Source organism: Trachurus japonicus, chromosome 19 (assembly GCF_045865225.1).
Source record: "Trachurus japonicus isolate A0001 chromosome 19, Traja_1.0".
Taxonomy (NCBI): Eukaryota; Metazoa; Chordata; class Actinopteri; order Carangiformes; family Carangidae; genus Trachurus; species Trachurus japonicus.
In genome coordinates, this window is record NC_140925.1 from 23614083 (window position 1) to 23641610 (window position 27528).

Sequence of the window (27528 nt, forward strand, 5' to 3'; positions counted from 1 at the left end):
AAAAAAAAAAAAAAAAAAACAGAAAAAAAAGTGATCTGCTAAAAATTTTCTCTCCTCTACAAAATCCCTCCTTTCATGCCGTATTCATGAGAATCCCGCGACAGTCTGTGTTTTTGGATCATGGTACTTACAAAACCCCACAAGGCTGAAAACACATTGCTGGAAGTGTCTGCTGCACCCCCCCACTCCGACTGGTCCGCCCAGCGAGGTGCACCGTGTCTGAAAAGTGAAGAAGTTGGAAAGAAGAGCAGGATGGCAGCAGGGGTCGGATGCTGCTGCTGCTGTAGTCTGCCACCTTCATCATTAGTAGTAAAAAAAAAAAAGAAAAGAAAAAGTCCTCCTTGTCTGGAGCCGACTCCAAGTTTTACACTGATGAAGAACAATACAGCAGAAGAATAAGGTGCTGTGAGACGTTCGTCCTCTTCTCTCCTCTGTGCGATCCTGTCTACTTTCTTTCTTTTTTTTGTTGTTTTTTTTCTTGAGTCACGTTCAGTCTGGGCCTCACATCCAGCAGGAAGTGGGGATGCTCGGGCTCCTTCCACGGGGCAGTTTAGGAGGGTGGTGCAAGGTTGTTGTTTTTTTTTGGGGGGGGGGGGGGTATGTTTAGTTTCCAGGCGGATGGAAGGAACCAGGGTGCGTTTGTACCTGCATCGCTGTGGTGGGGAAACAAACAAACAAGGACATTGTAAATCCTATTCTTTAAAGAAAGACAAAACCAGCTTTATTTGATCTGTTCACGTCTCACCTTGTGGATGTCCGATGTAGAAGTGCTGATGTGCTCCTTGCTGAGGTCCATGCTGGGGGTGCTGGGGCACCGAGCCGGGGCCCTGCTGAGGCGGGGGCTGCAACATCACTAACTGGGGCTGACCGTGGCTTCCCGAGTGGTGGGGGCCCGACATGGCTCCTTGTACGTGGGCCTGAAAGCAACAAGTTTGTGTTTTGTTTCACAAACATCTTCAACAGCTGCGATAATAGGTGAAGGGAACAGTAACCACGGCAGCAGTGTGGAGCCGTACCTGTGCTATCTGTCCCAGCGGGTACGTCTGTGGGATTCCCTGGTGGCTGTGGATGCTGTAGCCCTGAATGGGGTAAGAGCCCTGTGGAGACGTGTGGCCCGGCGGCATGTTGGGGGGGGTGGGTGCTGACAGGGGACCTGAGTGGTACAAGGACTGTGGCTGTGGGCCCGACTGGGCGTTCTGACGGGAGAGAGCACAGCGTCAAAAACACATCAAGACACTGGGAATAAATCACAATTAGGGATGTCACGATTATATTGTCTTTGTACGATTATTGTCAGAGAAATAATCACATTATCATATTATTATGCATCAATAAATTTCACAACACTATGAATGTGTAAAATCAATATAGTCAAAATATAATCACATTACTAATCTCTTAAAGGGACAACGAGGAGTTTCTATTCGGTTATAAAAAAGTCTCACGTTAATGTGGATGAATCTCCGCTACCCACACTTGTTAATGGGCCCATTTTCGATAAATATATCGTTCTGTCTCTATCGTTATTTTGTTATTATTAGTGGTGGCGGAAATGCTGGTCGAGCCGACCAGCATTTCCTTAATGAGAATAACGCACCTGAATGGCCGTAAATGGTCGGAACTACGACGGTAACTGAACGTCTTTGAACCTCTGACTTTAATTATCGATGAATGAAAACATGAGTCCGTCTTGCGCCGGTCAAAGAATTTTACGGTGTGCGCAGAGGCTCATAAATGTAGTGTGAAAACGCTTCGCTTTTCCAAAACTCCTCGTTGTCCCTTAAATATAGGACTAGTTTTTAATCCCCCGGGGAAAGTGTTTGAATATTTAAGTCATTAATTGTCATCTATACCAAATGTTTACATTTATTTTAAGATTTTTTTTACAATTCCAATGACACGCTAACATTTAAAACTCCTACCAATTCAATGTTAAGTTAGATAAATGGGGGGCGGAGTTTAGCTCAGTTGGTAGAGCACCCGCCCCATGTGTTGAGGCTATAGTCCTCGCTGCAGGCGGCCCCGGTTCGAGTCCCGCGTCGGACGGCCCTATCCTGCATGTCATTCCCCCCATCTCTGCCTCCCATTTCCTGTCACACTCTCAACTGTCCTATCAAATAAAGGCATGAAAAGCCAAAAAATATACTTAAAAAAAAAAAAAAAAAAAAAGTTAGATAAATGGACCAGTATCTGTGCGTTTACCTTTATTTTGGCGCACATCTGCCAATATGGTTCTGACAATCCTTTTTGGAAAGTGACGGTATTTAGGAATCTTTACGATTAATTAATTGTGGCGTGTAATACCGCGATTAATTGTGAAAACAAGTAATCATGACATCCCTAATCACAATAGATGCATCATCAGAGCTCGATCCCACAAAGCAATCCCTCTGAGGATGCCAGGGTCGGGCTGAACTGTCCAGATGTGGTTGTGTTTTAGCACCTGACAGAGGTTTCATAAAACTGTGAACCAAGTGCAACATTGCAGACATTGTCACCAGTGGCAAACTAGACAACATGTAACTTCTCATGAAGCACAGCTGATGATTATAAAATGTGCCCAGTTCTTCTATCCGTTACGATGCATCTTGTCTGAATATGCAGATTTTGTGGAGATCCTGTCCCTGAAATGGGACGTAAGCCAAGCAGTGTAGAAATGCCCCAAGTCCTGATGGGGGAGCCTCACCCTCACCTGTCCAGGGCTGGGGGCAGCATGCTGGGGAGGGGGCTGGTTCCCTGTGGGGGTGCTGGAGGGCTGAGGCTGATGCACTTGGCCCGAGTGGTGAGAGAAGGACTGTGGAGCTGCAGGAGAAACAGACCAGACTGTGACTGTGATGTTTTTAAACAAAATGGACACCGCTGAATATATTTCAACTTTGTGACTGTAAGCCTTACCATAGATGCCTTGCTGCGGACCTTGGGGTCCATCTCCCTGATTAGCAAACTGGGGGCCTCCTGGGGGTCCCAGGGCTTGTGGATGGGGGCCGCCGCCTTGGCCAATCATCCTGGGGCTCTGCAGCATGGAGTACATTGTCTGGAAGGGAGAGAAGAGAGGAACAGATCATATGTAATATGTTTTACAAATGATCTAATGCTAATGCAAACTTTTCAAACCTATACAAAGTAGTTGGAGGTTAGAGGTCCTACCTGTCCGGGGTAGGGGCTCATAGCCTGGATGACCTGCTGCTGGCCGTACTGCTGTGGGTTGTACTGAAGGTAGGACTGAGGGTAGGACGCCACCAGTGGGGCTCCGGCTGCTGAGGCTGCAGTTGGCAGCATGGGGGGCGCTGACGTGCCGTGGTCAGAGCGCGGCGCCACTACTGAGCCTGGTAGAGGCAAAGAAGAAGTAAGAGTGAAAACATTTACGATTAAGATTTAAGACATCACTACACTGAGCAAGCTGGAGCAATCAGATAGTCAATAGTCATGGTCAATTCCATAGAGGTGACACTGCAGAAATGACTAAATAAAACCTATACACCGTACTTTCTGGACTATAAGCCGCTACTTCCCCGCCCCGGTGTCCCAACTCTCGTCTCTGCACACCGCAACACAAACACGCTCCGTAACCCGTACACAAACACACACGCCATAACATAGTATGTCATGTAACATTATCTGGTCCTCCATTTATTGATTTTTCGCCGACTTCGTTGTAAACAAATGCACATGGGTGAGAGGAGCGTAACCAAAACAGCGGAAACGCGAGCGGACTTGCACAGTTCCCTACTGTCACATGAACACCTGCGGCTTATATTCAAGTGTGGCCTATATATGCATTTTCTTTTAAAATTTTGCTGGTGCGGCTTATACTCAGGTGCTCTATAGTCCGGGAAGTACGGTAATAAGGAGTGGTGAGGGAAAACACTGCATTTACCTTTGGTCCTGGGGTATTTTCCCTGGTTGACTGTAGACATGGTGTACTGGTACATCGGTTGCTGAAAACCAGAAATGATCAAGCGGTCAACATGACAAAAAAAAAGAAGAAAATAAAGCTAAAGGGATATTTGTTGCAAAGAAAATTCATGGAAGTAATTCTAATAATCACATCATCATTTCTATCATTTTCAAAACAAAGCCAAAAAATAAAACCCTTCAAATTAGAGATATTTTTTCTGTGTTCAGTAGAACTCCCGTTTGTTAATGACTTAAGACTTTGTACAAAATATGTCAAAAGAAAAGCCACACGAGTACAAGTCATTTACAAACGGCATGAACGTCTTTGCCCAGGTTGAAGTGTTTATGTTCATGTACCTGCACAGGATGAATCTGCGAGACGTAGGAGAGGTAGGGAGTAGTGTAGAGCGGCCCCTGTCCACCTGGGTGAAGGACCACCGGGCTGGGAGGAGTCGGCCGAGGTGGAGTGGGAGCAGTGTTGGGCTTCGCCTGCACAATAACAGAGTCGGAGGTAAAGACATCTGTATGTAACTAAGCTAACTACAGCAGTACAAGTACGGCAGTAGTGCCAGTATCAGGGTAAACAAAATAATATGTTGTAGACAATATACTGCAATTTTGACGAAGATACAGGATTTTTTAAAACACACTTTTGATTGAAGATTTCACAGTGAGAATGCGAATGAATGAACGTTTTTGAAATGCACCGTCTCATGGGGACAGAAAGACATTGTTTTAATCTGCACTATGGACTAAATGCACTTCCATGCAAAAAATATATATTTCTACCATGGTGGTGCCTCTATAATTGTGTCCTATCCTCAGTATGACTTTCAGAGGACACCAGGTCATGGCTTTCATTTGAAAGGTTGTAGAACATTTTAATTTGCAGTAACTTTTTTTTAGGCTTGTGCACAAAATGTGGGTTTCAAACCAACTTCAACACCATCTCATTTAAGTACTCTCCATACTACACTGGCTTTAGGCAAGTTAGCAATGTTTCAATAGGAACTGATTGGCTTACCATAGGAATTGGCGCCTTAATAGGGTTGAACTCTTTAGCGTTGGGGTTCAAGGTTGATTTCTTTACTTGGCTAGAAGATATAAAACAGGAAAAAATATATAAACATTTACAATTAACAACCACGGTGATACAAATAAGCAAAATAATCAATAGTGTACAATGTGGAATTCATCTTGAAACTCACTCTGGCACACCCTCCGTCCGCTCCATGGTCTCAGACCTGGCGTCCTCGCTTCCCGGTGTCCTGGCTGGCTGCGGGGCGGCTGGCGACTGCCTGTCTGAAATGGGCACTGTGGTGGCAGTTGTTGCGGCGCCAGGTGTAGCCGTGGTGTCCTTGGCGGAGTCCACGGCGGGAGCTGGTGACGGCTGAGGTTGTGGCTGAGAGGGACTGGGAGCTGGAGGCTGAGGTTTGGATTCTGAGGCAGGGTGAACGTCGGATGGCGAGGCGTTGGCTGCGCCGGCCTGGGCGACCTCGCTGACGGCAGGAGGGGTTGCTGCTGCTGGAGAGCTGGGAGAGCTGGAGTTGCCTCCACTTGGCTGGAGCTGGAAGACGGAGAAAGGTTCATTAATACAGAGGAATGACGGAGTGGTCAAGTGGGATGACGGTGACAGGAAAACATAAGGAAAGTCCCTAAAACTCTCACTCAATACAAATAGAAAATCTGCTAGAACGTGTCCATTCACTCAAAGATCAGAGAAATCAATGAGATCAATGCAAAACCTGATATTGCTTTTACTGTATATTACGTACAGTAGTTCATGTTTTAATATGGTGATATTTAATTATTTATTGACACCTTGCACTATGTTTTTTAAAAACTTTTTAAAATGTTCTTTGCTGCTACAGGAGAGAGACTGCCAAAGGAAATGTAGCTGTATGTCTATGCAATGACAATAAACAAAATTTAAAGATCAGAGAACGTCAAGTGTGAATATGTCCAGATTTCACCTTTTCAACCAAGGACTGACCACAGTACTACAATAAAAAGTCAAAAACTACAATATATAGGGTACAACCATGTTTTAGATGCATAAAAAGTGATTATTTATAGGAGCCCAATGTACTAACCGGTCTCTACAGCGTCCAGTAAAGGTGGTGTACACCAACCAGAACTCAAAATGTCACGTGATAACAATCACAACCAAATGGACAATTTGCAAGTAATCTTTTTTTTTGGGGGGGGGTAGGAGGAAGTCAGGCAATAAGGATGTCTCAGGATGTGGCCTCTTGATTGGTCACAGATTTTCTAATTTCACGCTTCACTGAAAGGAAACTGAACTCTTACCCTGAACTCTTTGCCAAATTTCCGCAGCTCCTCAATCTGTGACCTTTGCTGCACTGATGGAGCTGGTGAGGAGACAGGAGACAAAGGTTAATGTAAATGTGAAAACTACAAACCCACTGGACATGCAACTAGGCACAGGTGAAAGTTTGATTATTCCTTTCCTATATTTAGCAATTACCAATCTGAAACGTACCTTTACTGCTCTTGCTTTCCTCCGTGTTGCTTGGGCTCTCGGCTGAACGCTCTTTTGCAGCTGCACCGAGGATCTCATTCACTGTAATGATGAGACAAACGGCAAGCTAATTAGTCGTAGCGCTTCATTAGATTCCACCTTCAGTACTGGTCGCTCAATGTTACGAGGTGACCGTCTCATTGAAGCTCATGTCATCATGGGATACAAATGATTTTGACTTTGCTGTTGTTTTAAAGTTGAGAGTTTAAAATCAGACGGCGAGACGTGAGACCGTACCATCGACGGTGAAGAGAGGCGCAGGGCAAGACGTCTTCCCGGGAGGCAGGGAGACAGATGTGTCTAGGTAAGGCGGGTCCTGGGAAGAGCCTGATTTAGGAGAGCGAGTAGCTGGAAGGACATGATGCAGAAAAGATCAAGGTTAAGTTCTGGGCACGTTTCATCAATGACAGGAGATTCTGTCACAGAAGCCGACTGCAGTTACCTGTGGACTGAGTGTGAGAGTTTTGAGGACGGGCCGTCCTGCTCGACTGTGGAGGTCTTTGGGCTTTAGGAGATGTTCTGGCAGAGACTGAAAAACACACACAAATAAATCTCATTACACTTTCTTGGCATGTAAACTACCAGAGAAGCATGCACAGTTACCGTAAAATTCGGAATGTAAGTCACAGTTTATTTTTGGGGGTCTCAAACTGGGAAAACAAGGTTTTCTATGCCTATTTTTAAATAAAAACACTAAGTTATTTCACAAGGCTACAACGTGAAGTTTCTGTGCTGCATTGTAGCGCTTGTAAAAAAGAAAAAAGAGATCGCGGGGTAATTTGAATAGGCTACTGTACATTTAGTGCAATATAGCGCACGTGTGTGTGTGCCTGCACGTTAGAGAGAGACAGAGTCCAGCAGGAGGGGGGGCTGACTGACAGAGATGAGAGAGGGTGAAATGCTGTTAAAAAACATAACAATAAGATTATTTCTGTGCGAGACTATGGTGGACCACGTAGTCGTATGCGGGTACAGAACACATCACCGTTTACACCGGTCACAACGCGTCCATGACCACCTCCGGAGCTGGTTAGACCAATCGGATCACTGTACTTTCATGTGGTCAAGCTCTATCTGACTGCAATCTGATCACTGAAAACGCGGTGTAAACGGGGTTGAAATTTACCTCAGTCTATAGGTCCCACCAGTGTATAACCCCCACCCAACTTTTTAGTTGAAAAAAAAGTGCGACTTATACACCGAATGTTACGGTACTTTCTGACTCGACTGTACGCACCTCCGTTCACAGGCCTTCCGGCGTCAGACAGCGAGTGTGGGAGTGAGTGGGAATGAGGGACCGTGTGTCCGTGTGGGGCAGTGGGGCTGGCGGGGGAGGGGGCAGCGGAGGCGGAGGTTTGCGTGGGTGCCGGTCCACCGGGAGAGGCGGGTGTGTACGGGCTGGCGGGGCCCGACCCCGGGCCTGGGCTGGGACTGCCCTGGGGGTGGTGGGGAGCGTAGGCCCCGCCTCGGCCCGACAGAGGACTGCTCCTCTCTGAGGGGGAGACGCCGGGCTGCGGCCCCGCGGCCGAGGGCAGCGAGGGTCTGGGGGACGAGGAGGATGGAGGGGTGGAGCGGTAACCTCCGCTCAGACGGTTATGGGGTGGAGGTCCACCAGGACCCCTCTCGGCTCGCTCTCGCTCCCGGTTCAACTCTCTCTGACGCTGAGGTAATGGAATGTATTTGCCCTCTCTGGAAGAAAGAGACACAACACACAGCTGATGTAAGAAAAACCTACTCCATTCAAACTGAGAAACATAAAGAAACCAGTTGATTTTCAGAGGCTCATTCTTGAGCTTGGAAACAGCCGTTGACAAAACAATCTCCCCTCAAAGTCCATTTGGTAGCTCTTCTGATAGAGAGCTTTTTATCACATCACATGATCTTCCTCCATTTGTCTGCTTGAACTGTGCTGCACTAAGCTGCAGCTCCAGTCAGGTCAGGACTGTGTCAACATCACCTGTTGACACAGTTTTGAACCCAGAAGTCCATAAAATGTAGTCTTATATTTTTACAGCCTTTAACACTCGGCAGACATTCACATCTCTCTGTCCCTTTGTGCATTTCACAAAAAAATCTTGAGTTGTGTTCAGGGTTGGTGCTAGAGTTGTTGTTTACTTCTTCTTACTCTTTGACAGGTCTGATATTTGCTTTTCACAGAGCTTGTGAACGCATTGATGTTCGGAAACCAGCTCCCACAACTCAAATGTCAGAACTATCCACTTCTACATGAACACATAAAGGCCAGATTGTTCAATCCAGTCAGTTTTTGTGCAAACGCTCATGCAACTTCCAAGTCTCTTTGAGGAAAGTGGAGGGTGGAGAAAAAAAACACACACCTTACATCAGTGCTGCCAGTTTACAAAAAAAGTGAAAACTACAATCTTTGGCAAATTGAGAAACACAATCTCACTATACAAGAGTCCTCTCTCACCTGTTATTGGCTCCAGGGCTGTCTCGGCCCCTTTCGCGGTCTCTGTCACGAGGACTTTCGCGGCCCCTCTCCCGGTCGTTGCCGTCTCGCACCACGGCGCTGAACTTGTCTTCCTCGCTTTTGCCCTCGTCGTTTTCCAGGTTGACGCGATGGCGATACTGGGGGCTAGACTCGATCTCGCTGGCCAGGCGAGCGGCGCGTGCCTCTCTTTGCCGGAAATTCTCAGAGTTGCCTCTTTCCAGCGGCACACTGGGAGGAAAAGTGGGACAAAGGAACAAAATATGAGAGGAAGGGACAGAAACCTTTAAAACCGAGGCCATAAACTTGTCAAATGCGATGATCTAATTGACTCAAACATTGTTCTCGTTCCCCTCTACGGAGAGGGAACTGATGATGTTTAAAGTGTTGCCCAGAGAAGCCTCCTCGTTAATTAACCGAGGAACAGAGCGCTAGAAATGAAATAGGGGCCAGGCCTGCAGATTTCCACTGCAAGTGATACATCATCTGATTAAGTGAATGTCCCTCCTCTTTGGTTACCTCTGCCAAGGAGGTTATGTAATCACCCGTGTCTGTTGGCTTGTTTGTTTGTCAGCAGGATTACACAAAAAGTACTGAACCGATTTGCACTAAACGTGATGAGGGATGAGGAATGACCCTGGGAAGAGCCCAGTCTGGTGTGTGCTGTTTGACATTGGCCTTGGTGGAGGCCTGCTCTCTCTACTGTGCACATTTTCTAGTCTGAGCCGTAGTGAAATCAGCAGGAGTGGCGCAACATTTGGTTATGCTGAAAACCTGTAAAATCCCAGTCACCAGTGACACAACTGGATGACGGAGCATAACAGTGAAAAACATAGTTTCATTTTCGATTCGTGCTTACACAAGGCATCTTCATCTTGATGTAATACGAAAGCTATGCAGAGACAGTAGCTGCTCGTATATCGGACAATCTATGCTCGTCAGTTTGATTACCAAAGAAAATGAGCGCTAACCTGTATTCAAAAGCAAAAGAAACAACATTTTCTTTAACATTTCATGTAGTATTTATACAATCTACAAAAGGCAACTCACGTGTACATGGAGAGGCTGGCATCATATGTTGATGTGACTCCATATTTTACTTCATTGAATCGGAACATCTCGTTGGCGTCCCAGCCGTTGGACTAAGGAGAAAAACAGGGTAGATGGAGTTGTACAATAATGTGAGTTTGAAAACAAAGTTTATCAATAGAACTGTGTTTTTAAAAGATGGATTTCTCATAGCATATCAGATTAATAGCTGACTTGTTTCAAAATATTTAGTTGGGATGAAAAATGAGCTAAACAAGAGGCTGTGAGTGTTGATGGTAAACAATCCAGGTTTTATATTATTGTACCATCTCTAATGGGCCTTCATCATCAGTGAGTTGTTAACTGGCGTTTATGTGTATAAGAGACAGAACAACTCACTGCATCGTTTTCCAGATCGTAACTTTCTCCATTGCTGTCTCCTCCTTCCCATCTCTGCAGGACCTTCTCCTTGTGTTCTCCGTTGACGCGGGTGGAGCTGATGGCTGTGTCTGTGAAGGTGTCTGGAAAGTCAAATACACAATATTAGACAGGAGAAGATGAAACACTCTAAAAATGTCTCCTTGGACAAAATATGTCTGCGGCCTGCATTTGATTTTGATTCCAAACATTAAATCATATTACAGTTTCTTTGTTTTTCAAATACATTTAAGTGCTTGTTCATACTTTCTACGCTCAAATCAAGATACACCTTCATACTGTCAAACTGATCAACCTAGACAGTTATCTCTGTCAAACATTAGCATTAAGAACATTTTTACTTTAGGTCAGGGTGTGTTTCGCACACAACCTAAATGCTTACTTTACAACTAAACCCTCTTCTCATTTAATTTTTCAATGGAACTATATGTCTCTGCTACAAGAACATTTCAGGCCCGTGTCTGAGTCTTGCACCTCAACTAAAACTGCAAGCACGTGTGTGTTTGTACCTCTGGTGGCATAGTTGAGGTCGACATCTCTGCAGATCATTGTGACCAAGTCTGAGGGGCTGAAAATCATAGTGTCGGTGATCTCCTCTCTCCTGGGTGGAACCGATGACGGTCCCTCCTCCTCGGTGCGTTTGTGTACTGCGTCCACAGCCAACTCACACTAAGAACCAAGCATCAAGGAAGGCAGAGGGAATTTGAGGACTGTGTGAACTTACAGAGCAGGAATTAAGCAACTGAGGAAAATACGATATATCTATCTTGAGGAGTTAAATACTGACGGGATTATTTGCAGTACTTCCTTAAATTGGTAGAAGGAAGCCTGTATGTTTGCTTAGGTCAGGATGAGCCTCTTACCCGAGAACTTAGGGTCTTGAATATGCCTTCAAATACGCTGCCGTTCTTCACTCTTATGTCACAGGTAGATCCCTGAAAGAGGTGAAACATTGTTAACCAGGAGTTGACCTAAAACGTGTTTGAATTTAGTAAAACATCCACAGTTGTACATATACTGTATCATACATACATAGTATCTCATGATCACACAGGAGGTACCATTCACAAAATAATGAACAGTCTGTGTGTTCTCAGTGAAGGTAATATATATTATACACACACACACTCCATTTTCCCCCAGCCTAAAAGTCAAAACATTTTAACCAGCAACCCTCTGTGTTTTGTTATGCATGGAAATGATGACAGAAAAGATAACTTTGCAGTAGGTCAGTACCGTCAGTTACATTTTATCTCTGACTATTGATGAATGGGGTTGATATATGTCGTTAACCTTTCAAGAATCATCATCATGGTCTAAAAAGACATTAATAAGAAGCCAAATGACTCACCACAACAGCTGTGAGGAAATGAAGCATTCTGGCATTGTTGTACACACCCTCGAAAACCTGCAGATGGAAACACCAAAAAGCATCCATCATGACAGAGTTTTATGACATAAAAAGTGTAATTATTTGAAAAGAACATGGTTTGATGATGAATAAATGTCATGGTGACATGTGTTAGCTACTAATTAAATCAGCCAATCCATTACGAGGATAAGGGAACTCTAAAGTAAGGAGGCGAATTACAGAAACTTCCTGAAGCCTGGTTTATACAGAAGACCTACTTCTTTTGCGCTGAACATAAGTTTAACCTACATTTACTCTCTGTTCAAAGAGGTATGACTTGATAGTTCATACACACTATTTACTATTTCTGTGATAATATGTGACCCGGGTAAACCTAAATACCCATTGATACCTGTAGAATTACAATCACCGAAGAAGCATGCATAGCTTCAACTAATTAACTTATTATTCTTTAAACATATAGTCTGACAGGTGATGGACAAATGTGGGTCAGGATACTCACAGGAGATGACTGGAATGATGGCTTTGCAGAAGTTCGATTCCTGTGTGAAACAGCACAGTTAAAACACGTTCGTCAGCTTAAAAGCGAAAGGGACACAACTTGTTTTCAAAGCTTGTCAAGGCAGTGTCACATTCCACATCCAACGTGTACAAATGTGGCTAAACAGACATAAAGTGACAAGTTCAGTTAGAGGCCTGATAAGTTTCCAAATCAATCTTTATCCTGTATAGAAAACCTGCATCTCCAGTCCATGCTAGATCCTCTGTTATTATGAATTGTCACTTTACACACACTGTCAGGTTGTCATTTATTAGTACAAGGCTTCCACCTGCCATTTTCTGTCTACAAGAAAGAGAGGAAAAGAGGAAGCTACACCATAACTAAGCCTTTCAGAAGGAAAACCAAAACAAAGGGTTGAAATCATATGTGAAAGAAAATATTCATCTTCACACACATACTTTGGAAATTGATCCAAATCAATCTGAATATTAAATTCAACCCCTAATGCACACATGGGATGGTATCAGTGCTGGCCAGATTCACGGTTATTAAACAAAGAGACGAAGCTGGAGGAGTTCAGTAAACACACACTCATCACCCCAGAGATTTAGACCACATATGACCTTGTGCTGGCCGCTAATACTTTCGATGTTGAGTACAAGTTTTCAATGTCAGGCTTTTCTTTGCTACAAAGACTTGTTTGCTGTGTTTCTTTTTTTTCTCAATCGTCAATCTGGCACTGACACGCCAGATGAAGTTTGTATCGCTTTTGTGCTGATTTGCTGCCCATTGCTTTCACCGAACTTGGACCCACCTCATTAATTCACCGTAGGTCCAAATTGAGCAATCCAATTGGTTAAGAGTCGGTGTCAATCAAACAATCCCTAGTCTGATTGGTCTAGGGAGACTCTCCATTTATTGGGACACGCCCACTGACACACAGCGCTTTAACCGGTAGGCCTCTCAGTCACAGGACAATCCCCGGACTGTCCTGGAAGTCCCCCCCGCCCCCCAGCTCGCTTACCTCCCGGCCGGTGTCCTGTTGCCGCTGTTGATGCCGCTGACTGGGGAGGACATACCGGCGGGGCCCGAGGTTCCGTTAGACGCTTTTCTCCCGCCTGAGCCGGGTTGCTGCTGTTGTTTCAGCATTGCGAAGCACAAGGCTTTAGAGAGTACCAAGTGTGAGCTAACTTATAAAACACTTATACCCCCCGATTGTAAAGTTGCTTTAGCAGTGAACTATCGTTAACAGTATCACCTGTCCTGAGGAGCGCGGAGCCGGTGTAACCTCAATAACACCGGCTATTGTAGCTAATCTCGCCAAGTGAATATCAGTCGCTTGTGGCCTAAAATGTAAAGGCAAAACACCTCGCTATTTAAAAATAAATGTAGCATATAACTTAACAGATTTACACCCCAGACTACCTACTTTACAACCACAATGCGAATGGCAAAGCAAGCGTCTAATAAAAATGACACTGGAGTTTCCGTGTGATTATTTAGCAACGGCTTGGCTAAGTTAGCATGTAGCTTTGATCCTCCAGCTCACTTCGGGCGCTTTCCCTCCGGGATTTACTTTCTTCTCTCTGTCGCGTCGCCTTCACTCCTCGGCACCGCTGACCCCTTCTGTTAAAAATTAAGGTCTTCGCTGTTGCTGTCAGTTGCCTTAGAAAGTTATATTTTTTCAGGTTTCTTACTGAAAACCTGCTGCGGTCGGTCAACACCACCTCTCGGTAGGTTCACTTGACTCAATCCGCGCCGCGGCTGAGTGGGAACCGGTCGGAAGGGGAGGGGGAGGGGGGGCGTTGACGTGCGCGCAACCCACGAGTGAGCGCGCGTACGTGGAATTATGAGTGGCCTACAATGAATCGATACTTGATTAATGCTTATTTATTATGTCAGAGATTTAAAAGAAGTGAATGGTATCTATTGTACACGTGGCACCCACCACACTAATACACCACATTTTGTTTTGTTTACTATTATTGCCGATGTGTAGCATATTTATTCCACCTTTTCATACTTTTATTGCTTGCTTCATTTTTGCGGTTCATTTATGCATTCATCAACAATCTAGGGGTAAAAACAAACAGACAAAAAAACTGCCTGAGACTGGGCGCCACTAAAAGCTTTGTTGGTGAGCCTGTACTGCAGTGAATACGGCCGTAAGCTGCAAACAGCATGGCCGCCTCCGTAAGGAGCATTTGTGTAACATAGCAGGAGATTAGTAACTTTCTCAAATCTAACATCCCTGAGAGTTTCCTGGAAATTAAACAGAAGACCCCACTCGTCACCTGCCAAACAAACTGTATGTATCTTTAATTCTTGAGGGGATTTCATAGTAGTTGTAGTAGATTGCGTACAAATGCAGTAGCTAACCTACTGTTGGGTGTATAGACAAGGAAATCAAATGCCAGTGATTTTCTAATCCTGTTTAACGATATTTAACAAGAAATCAATTTAAGATGCAACTATAAGTGATAGTTGTTTTATTCTGTATACTTTAGCTAGACATATCATGTTCATTTGTGTCAATCTTAACAGTTCATTCACACAACTTTAAAAAATGTAGGCACTAACACTGGTCTTTTCTAAACTGAGAAAATACTCAGGCTAAGAAATCATCACTTCTAATCAATGAGCTCCTCCATGAAAGCTCAAGGCTGCATTCCTCTTAAAGCATCTGACTGCATTTATTTGGACCCCATGCCTGATAGCTAAGTATCTTCCTCCCTGCACATATGCTTATCAGTCAGTTATACATACAAAAACTTCTTAAGGAACTGATTGAGTATGATTTATCGCTATACAATTACACACTACCTTTTCATACTTTTCCATTGTGGTGTTATATTAAAGCAGTTTATTTAACTCTCCACCAAAGAAGTAACTGTATTCATAAACTTGGCTTCAGCAGGTGTTCAGCTCACATGTTGACAAAGAAGCGTCACCACCTGCGGAGCCTCCTGTCCCTGGTTTCCAGACGGGCCAGTCACCTTCCCAGACAGCAGTATGATGTCATCGTGGTGGGTGGGGGTCATGCGGGGACAGAGGCGGCGGCAGCAGCAGCCAGGGTGGGAGCTGAGACACTTCTGGTCACACAGAAAATAAATACAATCGGTGAGAGAAAAGTCTTTGTTTAATGGAGATTTTTTTTTAATCAGTCTTTTCTCTATTGTGCAAGACAGTTTTATTGGATGAAATTAAAACTTTTTTCTATCAAAGTAACAGTCCACCATCCTCACATTCCCCCAGGTGCTCTGTCCTGTAATCCCTCTCTGGGCGGAGTAGGGAAGGGCCAGCTTGTGAAGGAGGTAGACGCCCTGGATGGGCTTTGTGGTCGAGCAGGAGACTGGGCCGGGATCCATTTCTCCATCCTTAATCGCAGCAAAGGCCCCGCTGTGTGGGGCCCGAGGGCCCAGCTGGACCGGCAGCGTTACCGCGAATTCATTCAGGTATCACATTCACAACTGTAATAAAAGTCTGACAAGTTTTCTGTGTTTGGTGTAACAGAACCTTTGACTGTGAATGACTTAGAGGTGATTATCTGTCTCCTGGTTCTGGTTCAGGCTGAGCTGCTGTCCACTCCCAGGCTGACGGTGTTGGAGAGCTCAGTGGAGGAGCTGCTGCTATCTGAACCCAAGACAGAACAGCCCGGAAAGCACAGAGTCACAGGGATACGTTTGGGTATGTAGTGTATATTCTACCATTACATTCAGGGTTGAACTATGTATATGATGTGTAGTGAATGTACTGTCACTGTGGTCACTGGGTTAAAATGCAGCTTCTTGTAATGTTAAAGGGATAGTTCAACATTTTGGCAAATTGGCCCATTGCCATAATCGCTATAGTCATAGCAGTAGGTTCCTTACCTTTAATTGTCAGTGTAAGCTATTTTTAGAACAGTGGAGCGAAGCGGCGAGCTGTTCAGAGCTACGCTACGGAGGCTAAGGGAATTTCTTGGTTTCCCTCATCAAACTGATCAAATACACAATCCAAAAACTCCAAAACGCTGTCGTAGACAAGTTGTGACCTGCACAATCACCACGCTATGAGATTATAACGGAACGTTACGAAACGGAGCCGTTTTCGAGGTAAATACAGGGTAAATACAGAGTCTGCTTGCTGAAAAACTGTCCCTGAACGCAACGCGCATCAGCGGTTTTGCATCTATTTACCTCTAAACAACTCCGTCTCGTAACGTTCCATTATTATCTCATAGCGTGGTGATTGTGCAGGTCACAACTTGTCTACGACAGCGTTTTGGAGTTTTTGGATTGTGTATTTAATCAGTTTGATGAGGGAAACCAAGAAATTCCATTAGCCTCCGTAGTATAGCTCTGAACAGCTCGCCGCTTCGCTCCACCGTTCTAAAAATAGCTTACACTGACAATTAAAGGTAACAAACCTACTGCTATGACTATAGAGGTTATGGCAATGGGCCAATTTGCCAAAATGTTGAACTATCCCTTTAATCTCTGGTTGGCAACATTGAATACAACCACACTCATTCACGGACATCCACATACAGTTACTTTGATTAACAGATTTGTATTAAGTTTTGTCAATGTTACAACGAATTTGTTTAGAAAGTCTGGACCTTTTTTGACATTTGATGTGAATCTCTAACATTTGTGCCGGACAGTAGAATGCACTCTTAAAGGAATAGTTCACCAAAAAATGAAATTCAGTCATTATTGACTCCCCCTCGTGCTAATGAATACTCCAGAGTAGTTTTTTACTCCTCAAAGTGCATCTGGAGACCCGGGAGGGGGGTTTGTAGTCCAACAAAATCCTTATATGAGAGTCAATAGCGCCCAACACAAAAAGGTCCACAAAACTACACAAAAACCTTGTAATCTTCCTCCATACTGCTCGTCCACTGCAATCCAAGTGTCCTGAAGGGATATAGTCCAGAGTTTACTCGAAACAACGTCATTTGGACATTTTTACAGCCTAAACAGCCCTGTATTGAATGTATCGCACGCCACAGGCAAATTCAATACGGGACTAATGAATTTCATTTTTTTGTGAACTATTCCTTTAAATACTTACCATATCATCCATCATTAGCTGGTTTTTACAGTTTTATCATCCTCCTTTCAACATCTGCTCAGCAAATGGAGGCCACTTAATCTCAGCCTGCTCTGTGGTTCTGACCACTGGTACTTTCTTATCCGGCTCCCTCTTCGTGGGCCAGACCACATCCCCCGGGGGTCGGATCGGAGATGCTCCATCAAGTGCTGGACTGTCCCACACACTGAGGGAGAGGCTGGGGCTGAGGGTGGGCAGGCTGAGGACTGGTACCCCTCCCAGGATCGTGAAGGATTCAGTCGACCTCGACCTGGCCGAGATTCGTCCCCCCGACAGTCGTCCAACTCCATTCAGCTTCCTTAATACACACACACGCTGCAAGGTAACATTAATGTCAAGTACTTTTAATTTTAGTAAGGGGAGACACTACAGGTGAATAGGGTAAAAAATTTAAATAACAGATATCACCATGAAACTTCCCAAGTTTATCACTCACATTAAGACAAATATTTTTTGTATTACAAGTTTTGTCAAATTTTATGTTTAAATGTAAATGAGGCCATATCTGATGAAATGTGCGCTAATTTACATACATTTCCAGAACCGAAATCTGAACAATGGATAAAGCCTCTTTCAAAATTCTTGTTTAATTTTGTTGACACATTAGAGTCAGAAGTTTTTACAGAGGGGATTTTGGATATCTCTTTTTATTACTCTGTAAATGAGAAAATACTGTCACCAGCCCTAAAAAATCCAATTTCGCCATGTTTTTAGGAATAAAATGTTGTATAAATCAGGCTGTGAATGATATATCAACAATCCCCTCTGTAAAAACCTTCAGAATATAGACAGGAATAAAACTGGAAGGTTTGGTGTCTGTAAGTGCTGCTGAAGTGGAGATTTCGCACCCAGAGTATGAGGAAAAACTCATTTTGAGAAAACGGCCTTTAAAGACTTGTACTGTAAAATTCCATAGATTGTTAATGTAAATCATACTTTTACAATTGGTTGCGGATACGGAGGAGATGACACTTTTTGGAGTCTACACATCATAGTTCAGGAGAGAGAGAGAAAGCTTTACAATGATACCTGACATGACATGGGTCAGACAACAGGCACAGCACAGTCTGTCACAGTAGCTATTAACTTTTGGCAAATTTAGGAGAAATCTACTGATGAAAGAGACAAAATGAAGTAAAATAATCACCTTAATGTGGATTTTCTACCATTTTTCTGAAAGAATACATGTTAAGGAAGAAAAATAGCCAAAAAAAATTGATCAGTGCATGAAAAAAATGTGTTTTTGCCTGTAGTGTCTCACCTCCATTATAAAATGTTGATGAACTAGTCTTAGTGAATAGAGTGAGAAGGTTTAATTAATCTACAATGATATGAAATATGATATATGCGGTTTTTCTTTCTTTTTTTTTGCTGTGTATTAGGAGTTTTTGTAACTAATCATTATGCCCTACAAAGTTTCCAAGCAAGTGACTTTTCTGATTAATGAGTGATTTATTTTTAAATGAAACACCCTGAAGCCTGAAGAGCAGCTGCCCTGCTACCTGACCCACACCACACCCAGTGTAGAGAGAGTGGTGAGAGAAAGCCTCCATCTCAACTGCCACATCCAGGAAGACGCAAAGGGTCCCAGGTACACACACACACACACACACACACACCTTAAATGTTACGACATCTACTTAGCGTGAGGCTAAAGGAATAACTCCCGGGTTTGCTCTCTCTCAGATACTGCCCCTCCATCGAATCCCGAGTGCTTCGCTTCCCCGGCCGAAGGCACCAGGTGTGGCTGGAGCCTGAGGGGCTGACCTCCGACCTTTTGTACCCACAGGGTCTATCCATGACCATGCCCCCCGACATACAGCTCCGCCTCATCAGAGAAATCCCTGCCATGCACAGAGCTGAGATCCACACACCCGGTACAAAGACTGAATCATGTTTCATCTAGAAGTGGCTTATAGTAGACACAGAAGCAGATGGTCAAACGTCTCATTGGATGTTTTTTTGTGTGTGTGTGTGTGTTTTTTGCAGGTTATGGTGTACAGTATGACTTTGTGTGTCCCACTCAGCTGAGCCCTGCCCTGCAGGTGAAAAGCTCTCAAGGTCTCTTTCTGGCCGGTCAGATCAATGGAACAACAGGCTACGAGGAGGCTGCTGCACAGGTAGCTGCATTTTAAAAAAATATTGGATGCTCAAAATAAACATAAAGCAGCTCACTATATAACCTTACAGGCCCAATTAGAGTAGATTTAGCCTGGTTACTGACCTTCGATTCAGTTTGCATGTATTCCCTGTACCTGTGTGGGTTCTCACTGACTTCCTCCCACAGTCAGCAGATAGGACTGAGAATGTAGACATATTAGTAGAAGTATAGTTTCTAGCAGAAATGTATTGTGTGAATTCAGTCCAGTACAATAATGATTAGCTATTAACTTATATTTTTCATGCCTAATGATAGCAGCAGTGTTGAGTACTGAAGGATGTGAGAATATCACATATGAATATCATCAACATTTTTTTTTTTTTTTTTTACATCTTCTTTCCAAACCTGCTCTGTAGGTGGACGTGTTTCTGTAATAGTGGAAACTATTAAACCCTGAGGAGGATGTTTCTTTGTGTGTGTTTGCAGGGGCTGTGGGCGGGAGTGAACGCTGCCCGCTGGGCGCTTGACCTGCCGCCAGCAGCGTTGTCTCGAACTGAGAGTTATATTGGAGTTCTCATCGACGATCTGGTGAGTCGAGGCGTCACGGAGCCCTACCGCATGTTCACCAGCCGGGCTGAGTACCGAGCCTCTCTGAGGCCGGACAACGCTGACCTCCGCCTCACTCTGAAAGGTAGGGAACGATACAGCATTAATGAAGCAGCATGACAGCACCAATAAAACAGCAGCTTTTCTGAGCCCACTGTTCTAGATACAGTAAGTGAACTAAAAATAACCTAAGTTCAATTGAAAATAAAACCTCTTGCTATTTCACTGATTTTAAAATCAACTATCAGGAGCTCTGTGAAGTTTAAAGGGATAGTTCACCCAAAACTGAAATTTCATATGGCGTAGCAGTGCATGTCCATATAACGGTTGCAAATGGATACCAACTGTCTTCGTAACAAAAAGACACACCAAAAAACATCCAAATACCTCCATGCTGCTCGTATGTAATGTCTGTCTTGTATTTCAAGCTTGTTTTGTAGCAGAAGCTTCTCTTCCCAGTTCGTCCAAATTTGACGAACCGGGAAGAGGAGCTTCGAGAAGCTTCCGCTACAAACAAGCTTGAAATATAGACTTATTAAATTTTTTTCGGGACAATTTCGCATTTCGGGGCTTCAATACAAGACGGACATTACATACGAGCAGCATGGAGGTATTTGGATGTTTTTTGGTGTGTCTTTTTGTTACGAATACAGTTGGTATCCATTTGCAACCGTTATATGGACATGCACTGCTACGCCGAGACCCCCTGTAACTCAGAGAAGCCACGGATAACTCTGAAACTTCTCCCAGCCCTTAGTTGAAATTTCAATTTTGGGTGAACTATCCCTTTAATTATAATTCCTTTTTATGTCCCATTTAATAAATAATTACACCTTAGATGTAATATTACACTTGCAGAGGACACAGTAAACCACTTTATTTCTTTGAGTTTCACCCGTTCAGACTATAAAGTTGTTTTTCTACTTTCTGTCTGAATTTTTCTCCTCTCATAAACGTTCCTGTCCATCAGGCTTGGAGGAGGTGGGATGTGTGTCGTCCTTGCGTTACCAGGAAGCTGTGAGAGTGCGGGACAGTCTGCAGGACGCGCTGGCAGCCCTCCAGTCTCTCGCTCTGTCCACACACGGGTGGATGAAGGAGCTACCCGACGTCCGTATGAGTGAGAACAAGAAGTCAATTCTGACGTGAGTGCTGATACGTGGAGCCACCAGTGTGATGTATCATGTCTGTTGAGTCCCGCTCTGTAGTTGCCTGTAAAATCTGTGGCTTCTTTTGCAGTGGTGTGGATGTGCTGCAGTACAAAGATGTGTCCTTTGAAATGTTGGAGTCTGCCTTCCCAGAGTGCCTTTCACCGTACAAAGAGTTCTCACAAAGGCTGAAGATAGAGGGTAAAGTCAGATTTTTGTATTTTGCAGCATCAAGGAAGGGAAATCTGGCTTTTATGAGTAAATTCATTATAACCAATATCTGCTATAGTTCTTGATGCAGTTATTAAATTTGTATTAAGGCCTTGGTCAAAGTATAGTTAATTCTTTCTCATTAAAATATTTCTCCTTTCTGTCATGTAGCTGTGTACAAGCCTCTCTGTGACCTCCAGAAGAAAGAGATTGAGAGAATCCGGAGGGAGGAGAACATGTCTCTGCCACAGGACATAGACTATTTCTCTCTGCCGGTGTCACTGTCTCACGAAGTCAGAGAGATTCTTGACAGAGTTCGACCCAGCACTGTGAGTATATATTGTATTTAATGTAAGGGTAAAATATAATTTGGTCTTTTGCCACAGACAAACCTCTATTTCAGTCAACTCCTGGCTCAATTAAATTATGCTGTCACAGAGAAATGAAGTGACATACATTTTGTAATGTGCTTTATCCTCCAGCTGGGTGCTGCTACACGTTTGCAGGGTATAACTCCCGCTGCAGTCGTCAATCTCCTCCGATACGTCCGGCACATGGGACAGAAGGAAAGAGGAACTCACCGAAGCCAACGCGAGCAAAAGGAGGAGCGAGAAGAGGAGCTTTGTGTAAGAAATGCATCTTTACCCCAGTGAACTGTTTGTAAAAATGTATTTATTCCTGAAATTGTACAAAATGTATAAATTAAGTATTTTAGAATGACAAAATATACAATTTTTTCTTGTTTTACCAAAGGACTCTTTATATTATAAAAAAGAAAAAAAAAAGCTCAGCAAAATAAAAAAAATCCTAACATTCATTTCAGTTCATTCATATAAAGTAGCTCTGTACACTTCTCTAACTGCTCCACTGTTACCTTCAGTATCCAGCTACATAGTGAAGAATTCTAATCCTGTTAGCAACATCACGGTGAACAGCATTAAACTCCATGTGACCCTCTCAGTGTCACTGGAGTTTACAACAATGTGCCCGTCCAGCTCGGCAGTTCCTCTGGAGAAGAAACCAAATGGAAACTTCCAGTCAGGCTGAGGCAAACTCCTGGGAGGTGTTGGGTAAACCGTGATGTCGGCAAACGTCACTTGGGTGGTTAGAGCGAGAGGGGACGACATGGGACACTGAGGAGGAAAGAGGAGGAGGGAATTATAGATGTGAAACAACATGTGTTGCATAGAGATTTGATTTGATTTGATTTAACTTGTCGCTGCCTACCTTCACATTTTGACACTTGAAATGGTATTTTGCTCCCAAGATGTAGCTCTGAGGAAGATCTACGAGACCCTGACGAGCCCACAGCACTTGGATAGAGAGGGAGGTGGGGAGGAGGCAGCCTGGTTCACATGTTCCCTAAGAGGAGAAACATAAATGATTGTGACTATAGAAGTATTAAAGGTGTACAGAAAAGAAAATTGAATTTGAGCCCACTTTGTGCAAAATTCTATTTTTGAGTAAATCCGGGATGAAAGTGTGTTTTTTTTTTTTTTTTGCATTGGATAATGCAGACACACGGATTATAAGTCAGCCTGCACACGATTCACCAGCCACTGATATTGGATCCGTCATCCGTCATTCAAACATCTGAGACACGCACACACACACGGAGCTCGGTCTCCCCCCAAGCTTTGAATATCCCGCCCGCTCGATAACGACCAATCAAATTTGTTTTCCTTACTGGGGTAAATTCGTGTTGCAGCTCGTGACAACTCTGCGCGACAAACAGGACAAACGCCCATTTCTGTACACCTTTAAACTTTCTTCCCTGTAGATTCCTATTTCAGCTGTACCTCCTCGCTCTCGGGACACTTCTGTGTGATGACTCTTGTCCAGTTCAGCTGAGAGCCGGAGTCCATGGCGACTTCATCAGGAGTACCGAATCCCTGCAGGATGGCATAGATCTGTGACTGCAGCTGTGAACAGTCTCTGGATGGGGATCTAGACAACACAGAGTGACATGAAAATGACTTGTGAACAAAAATTAAACTTTACTACTTCATGCAAAAAACATCAGATTATAAAAGCAAGCCTAAGTAGTGTGGGTTCACCTGAACATGCAGCCAGTGATGCTGTTGTGTGTGAAGAGGATGGGAGCTTGGCTGCTAGAGTCAGAAGAACACACCCCACTCTTTGATGCCCTCATTGTGGTAAGCTAACGCACCGTCAAGGAACAATGATGCATGATTAACATTGAAACAAGCTGCAGTAATTAAAATATTACTTAAAGGAATAGTTCACCAAAGAATGAAATTCAGTCATTATTGACTCCCCCTCATGCTGATGAATACTCCATAGTTTTTTATCCCTCAAAGTGCATCTGGAGACCCGGGAGGGTTGTAGTCCAACAAAATCCTTACATGAGAGTCAATAGCGCCCGGCACAAAAAGGTCCATAAAACTACACAAAAACCTTGTAATATTCCTCCTTACTGCTCGTCCGCTGCAATCCAAGTGTCCTGAAGGGAAAGTGTCAAGAGTTTATTCGAAACAACGTCATTTAGGCCATTTTTACAGCCTAAACAGTCCTGTATGGAATTTCCCTGGGGTGCGTGAATGCCAGAGCGCAATACAGTACTGTTTAGGCTGTAAATGTCCTAAATTACATCGTTTTGAGTAAACTCTGGACTATACCCCTTCAGGACACTTGGATTGCAGCAGATGAGCAGCAATCCAAGGTTTTTTTGTAGTTTTATGGACCTTTTTGTGACGGGCGCTATTGACTCTCATATAAGGATTTCGTTGGACTACAAAGTAACCCCCCTCCCGGGTCTCCAGATGCACTTTGAGGAATAAAAAACTACTCTGGAGTATTCATCAGCAATTTAATTTTTTGGTCAACTATTCCTTTAAACAACTTAAGGAGGAGGAGATTGTGATGTAAATGATGAGGATACAGTCGCCACATATCCTTCAAAGCGACCAATGACAGGAGATCCGACTTTGAGTCCAACTGCAGGGGTCGGTCTTCCAGGAGTGGAACTGGGCGTGGTCAGCTGCAGGAGAAACATGGCAATAATATCAGTGTTTTAATCCACATTTCATTTTCTGTGTTTTTGGCTTGAATGGGCTACCTGGAACTGCACAGTGTGTGTCTGCATCAGCAACTGATTTGGAGCCACATCAGCCAAGACTATGTCCACAGATGCATATGTGAGTTCTCCTCTGCCTGTGTATCCTATGATATACTCCACCTAAAGGGAAACCGGAGAAAGCAGAGTTGGGTTTCATGTTTCATTTTGAACTTAAATTCATGTGATCTCATGTGACATTTGTGTAGCTACTCACGTTTTTCGCCACATTGACACAGGAGCCGTTTTGTAGGTCAGGTGCAGGCCACTCAGACAGTGGTGTAACCGGGATCTGAAAGAGTCCGTGATGAAGTGTCTTGTTTTTGCTGACAATAGTCTTTTTACTTAGGGAGTTACCACTAATCTAAAGGGTTATTTTCAAATGCACATCCAAAATTAGCAAAAGTTAACATTGTGAAAAGTTTATGGTTTATGCTTCATGTACAGTTTAAATGCAGCATATACAGTGTAAGAAATATTGTTTAATTCCCAGACCTGTGCTTCATTTTTTTTAATGTTATGATTTATGAACTGCAAATGCCAGAAGCGTGTAAAGTGCAAAATCAAAGTGTCTAAAGTCAGTGACTTACCAGAAAGTCTGACACTTGTGCCATCTCATCTATTGGAAGCTATAATTAAAAAAACAAAAACAAATTCATGTTAGCCTTGCTACTGTGAAGTTACCACCAGAAATTATCTACATAAAGTCATAATGTGCAGGAAGACTTGCTGACCCTGATCAGACTCAAATTAGAGAAGTAAGAGCCGGCATTGAGATTTGCATCTGCGGTGCAGGACTGAGGAGTCAACATGCGAGTACAAGACTGAGACACAGATCTCAAGAACTCTACAAGCAAAGAAAAATAGACGGTTATTAGATAAAAAGCCATAGTGATTCATTTGTTTGTGATATATGGGTATAATACACTGTATTCTGACACAAACATTGCTATGCTGTGATACTCAGTAGTAGACGTTCACACTTTTAACATGTTAGAAACTTACTTGCAGGGTTATGGTTGACACAGAAAGCAGAAGCAGCTGCTGGAGATGGCTGGTGGAGGAGACCCCGCACAGATGAGCTGGAGTAATATGTCTGGATGACATCATCAACCTACAAAAAATATAGAGTCTTTGAATTTTATTATTATTACACATATAATACTTGAGATTCAAGAGAAAAAATCTTGTGTTACCCTGTAGAAAGCTCTGCTGTGGCTGATGCTTGCTGGTGCTGGTGGTAAGAAGTGATATGAATCCCCTAAAGCTGGATACTGAGGTAGAGCTTGGAAAGACTGGGGTGGATTATCTGTTGGAACAAGAAGTGAAGAAGTTTTTCTTTTATTTGTTTACAACAATCACAGCAGATGCTTATATGTTGATTACTGGTGTGCTTTTGTGAAATTAGTTCCAACTTCATCACTGATTCCTCTGGGGATTGTGAAATATTTAAAGGCCTAATTATGCCACATTTTTGAATTAATCTGGCCTTATAATTGATGATTTACCTTCAGACTGGACACAAAACAAGGTGTCAGTCACAGTAACAAGAGATGAATTCACATTAGCCCGGAACATCAGCCATTTCTCAATGCAAACTCCTGATCTGTAAAAAAAAAAGTTTTTATGTTTAATGTTAAATGCTGAAAATATGCATCATATGTGTTATAATTTTCTCGCAGGTGCAAAAAAAACCAACTTACATGGGTTTCTGTGGACATCCAGTGAAAACTGTACTCAGGTTAGCAACACCACAGTCAGCTTTGTCACAGCAGCAGCCAATGTCACAGAAATCAGGGGTTAAATCACAGAGACAACCTGGAAAACAACAGAAAAGATTTATATTAGTAAATTTGTACAACAGCACAACAGGGAACAGGCAATACACGACATTGTACAATTGTGTTCAAAAGTTCACCTGAAGTATTCAGTAAGTACGTTTTGTTTTTATAGCGCTATTCACAGATAAAAATCACACAGTGCTTCACAAGTGGCAAAATAAAGCAATTCAAATACACGTTCAACATGTAAAAGCATAGCAATAAAGTAACTTTTCGCTCATATTCTGACAAGACACCAGTAATTTACCCTCTGGAGTGAGCACAGGCTGCACGGTGGTTGTAGTCGGAGCTCCGGTGGTCACAGTGGGAGCCCCGGTCACCTCGGTCACCTCCTCGGTAGTGCTGACACCGGTGGAGCCCGGGGTCTCCGTGCCGCCCGGAGCAGGGGTCACGGAGGAGCCCGGGGTCTCCGTACCGCCCGGAGCAGGGGTCACGGAGGAGCCCACGGTCTCCGGACCGCCCGGAGCAGGGGTCACGGAGGAGCCCACGGTCTCCGGACCGCCCGGAGCAGGGGTCACAGAGGAGCCCAGAGGCCCCGCATCTGTTGGTGTAACATTAACGGTGGAGGAGTCTCCTGCTTCTGTGGCTGCGTTTGCCAAATGTAGACACAAGACGATAAAAACGTGAAGTGACCGACACCAGCGGCGGGAGTTCATCTCCTCACAGAGACATGGTGCACTGTGCGAAAACTAGCGTAGCTCATTGGCTAACTTAGATACGGTAGATGAAGGTAGACAAACGTATTTCCTCTAAGTCGTACGATGTAATAGCGTCAAATCCATTAATGTTTCCAATAAAATACGACAACGATAAAATCGGGTAAACAACTCGGAGAAGGTTTTCCAGTGGTGTTTTTAGCTGAATACTATGCCGTAACGTTACACCAACAGTAAATGGAAAAGAAGCTTCTGGTTGCTAAGGAAGTTGTCATGGAGACTTCCGGTCTGTAAGATAATGTTACCGTAAATCCAGGAAAAGAGAAGAAAACACATTTTAAGCCTCTTTAGTCCCAACCTTTACAGTCTATGGTCCCACCTGGTGCAGTTACTCAGAATAACGTAATGAGAAATAATGAGGAGAATAGTTAAGCAGATGTTTTAAGGAAAATGTGAAAGAAACAAGCTATTGCATCTGATTTGATGCACTTAATTTTGCCTGGTGATGATGACCTATAATATTCACAGGACCTCTGTTTATTGTTTAATGTTCTGCTTTGTTGTCCTTGT

The 27528-nt window shown here is 43.7% G+C and overlaps 3 protein-coding genes across 6 annotated transcripts; 1 reads left to right on the forward strand and 2 right to left on the reverse strand.

Moving 5' to 3' along the window:
* Positions 1-180: 180 nt before the first annotated feature.
* On the reverse strand, positions 181-13986 carry LOC146968111 (ataxin-2-like protein). The gene is made up of 23 exons (XM_085761944.1): positions 13254-13986; positions 12230-12269; positions 11707-11763; positions 11219-11290; positions 10865-11024; positions 10317-10438; positions 9939-10030; positions 8871-9119; positions 7677-8128; positions 6882-6968; positions 6677-6787; positions 6401-6481; positions 6208-6269; positions 5106-5464; positions 4922-4991; positions 4255-4386; positions 3878-3938; positions 3148-3326; positions 2896-3034; positions 2693-2802; positions 1017-1196; positions 746-917; positions 181-653 (listed from the first exon to the last, which is right to left on the reverse strand). The coding sequence occupies exons 1-23, from the start codon at positions 13376-13378 to the stop codon at positions 604-606; spliced, it is 3162 nt and encodes a 1053-aa protein (XP_085618070.1). The 5' UTR covers positions 13379-13986; the 3' UTR covers positions 181-603.
* A 390-nt stretch (positions 13987-14376) lies between these two features.
* mto1 (mitochondrial tRNA translation optimization 1) lies at positions 14377-22093 on the forward strand. 4 transcript variants are annotated; one of them, XM_085761947.1, is made up of 13 exons: positions 14377-14537; positions 15144-15349; positions 15485-15684; positions 15799-15916; positions 17347-17645; positions 18802-18914; positions 19010-19200; positions 19313-19443; positions 19911-20115; positions 21001-21172; positions 21267-21376; positions 21557-21714; positions 21868-22093. In XM_085761947.1, exons 2-13 carry the CDS (start codon positions 15160-15162, stop codon positions 22036-22038), a joined length of 2058 nt encoding a protein of 685 aa, XP_085618073.1. In that variant the 5' UTR covers positions 14377-14537; positions 15144-15159; the 3' UTR covers positions 22039-22093. The 4 variants fall into 4 exon arrangements, with proteins under 4 accessions (XP_085618073.1, XP_085618074.1, XP_085618071.1 ...); XM_085761948.1 differs by having other exon boundaries at positions 14380-14541; XM_085761945.1 differs by having other exon boundaries at positions 14380-14541; positions 15147-15349.
* LOC146968113 (tectonic-3-like) lies at positions 22038-27199 on the reverse strand. The gene is made up of 14 exons (XM_085761949.1): positions 26550-27199; positions 26165-26279; positions 25970-26067; positions 25658-25770; positions 25467-25575; positions 25196-25308; positions 25052-25090; positions 24679-24753; positions 24465-24584; positions 24288-24386; positions 23443-23546; positions 23185-23332; positions 22613-22747; positions 22038-22518 (listed from the first exon to the last, which is right to left on the reverse strand). Exons 1-14 carry the CDS (start codon positions 26956-26958, stop codon positions 22273-22275), a joined length of 1923 nt encoding a protein of 640 aa, XP_085618075.1. The 5' UTR covers positions 26959-27199; the 3' UTR covers positions 22038-22272.
* Between the last annotated feature and the right edge of the window lie 329 nt (positions 27200-27528).

What these genes read in the sequence shown, in the direction of transcription:
- LOC146968111 (XM_085761944.1), bottom strand. Translation starts at nt 13,378, where the DNA reads ATGCTGAAACAACAGCAGCAACCCGGCTCAGGCGGGAGAAAAGCGTCT. An exon ending in AAAATACCCCAGGACCAAAG is followed by an intron (nt 3,327 to 3,877) that starts GTAAATGCAGTG and finishes TGCCTCTACCAG; the next exon opens with GCTCAGTAGTGGCGCCGCGC. An exon ending in TCCGCAGCAAGGCATCTATG is followed by an intron (nt 2,803 to 2,895) that starts GTAAGGCTTACA and finishes TTTCTCCTGCAG; the next exon opens with CTCCACAGTCCTTCTCTCAC.
- LOC146968113 (XM_085761949.1), bottom strand. Translation starts at nt 26,958, where the DNA reads ATGAACTCCCGCCGCTGGTGTCGGTCACTTCACGTTTTTATCGTCTTG. An exon ending in GCCTGTGCTCACTCCAGAGG is followed by an intron (nt 26,280 to 26,549) that starts GTAAATTACTGG and finishes GTTGTTTTCCAG; the next exon opens with GTTGTCTCTGTGATTTAACC. An exon ending in TTGAAGGATATGTGGCGACT is followed by an intron (nt 23,547 to 24,287) that starts GTATCCTCATCA and finishes ACGGTGCGTTAG; the next exon opens with CTTACCACAATGAGGGCATC.
- mto1 (XM_085761945.1), top strand. An exon ending in AGTCACAGGGATACGTTTGG is followed by an intron (nt 15,917 to 17,346) that starts GTATGTAGTGTA and finishes ACATCTGCTCAG; the next exon opens with CAAATGGAGGCCACTTAATC. An exon ending in AACAAGAAGTCAATTCTGAC is followed by an intron (nt 21,173 to 21,266) that starts GTGAGTGCTGAT and finishes CTTCTTTTGCAG; the next exon opens with TGGTGTGGATGTGCTGCAGT.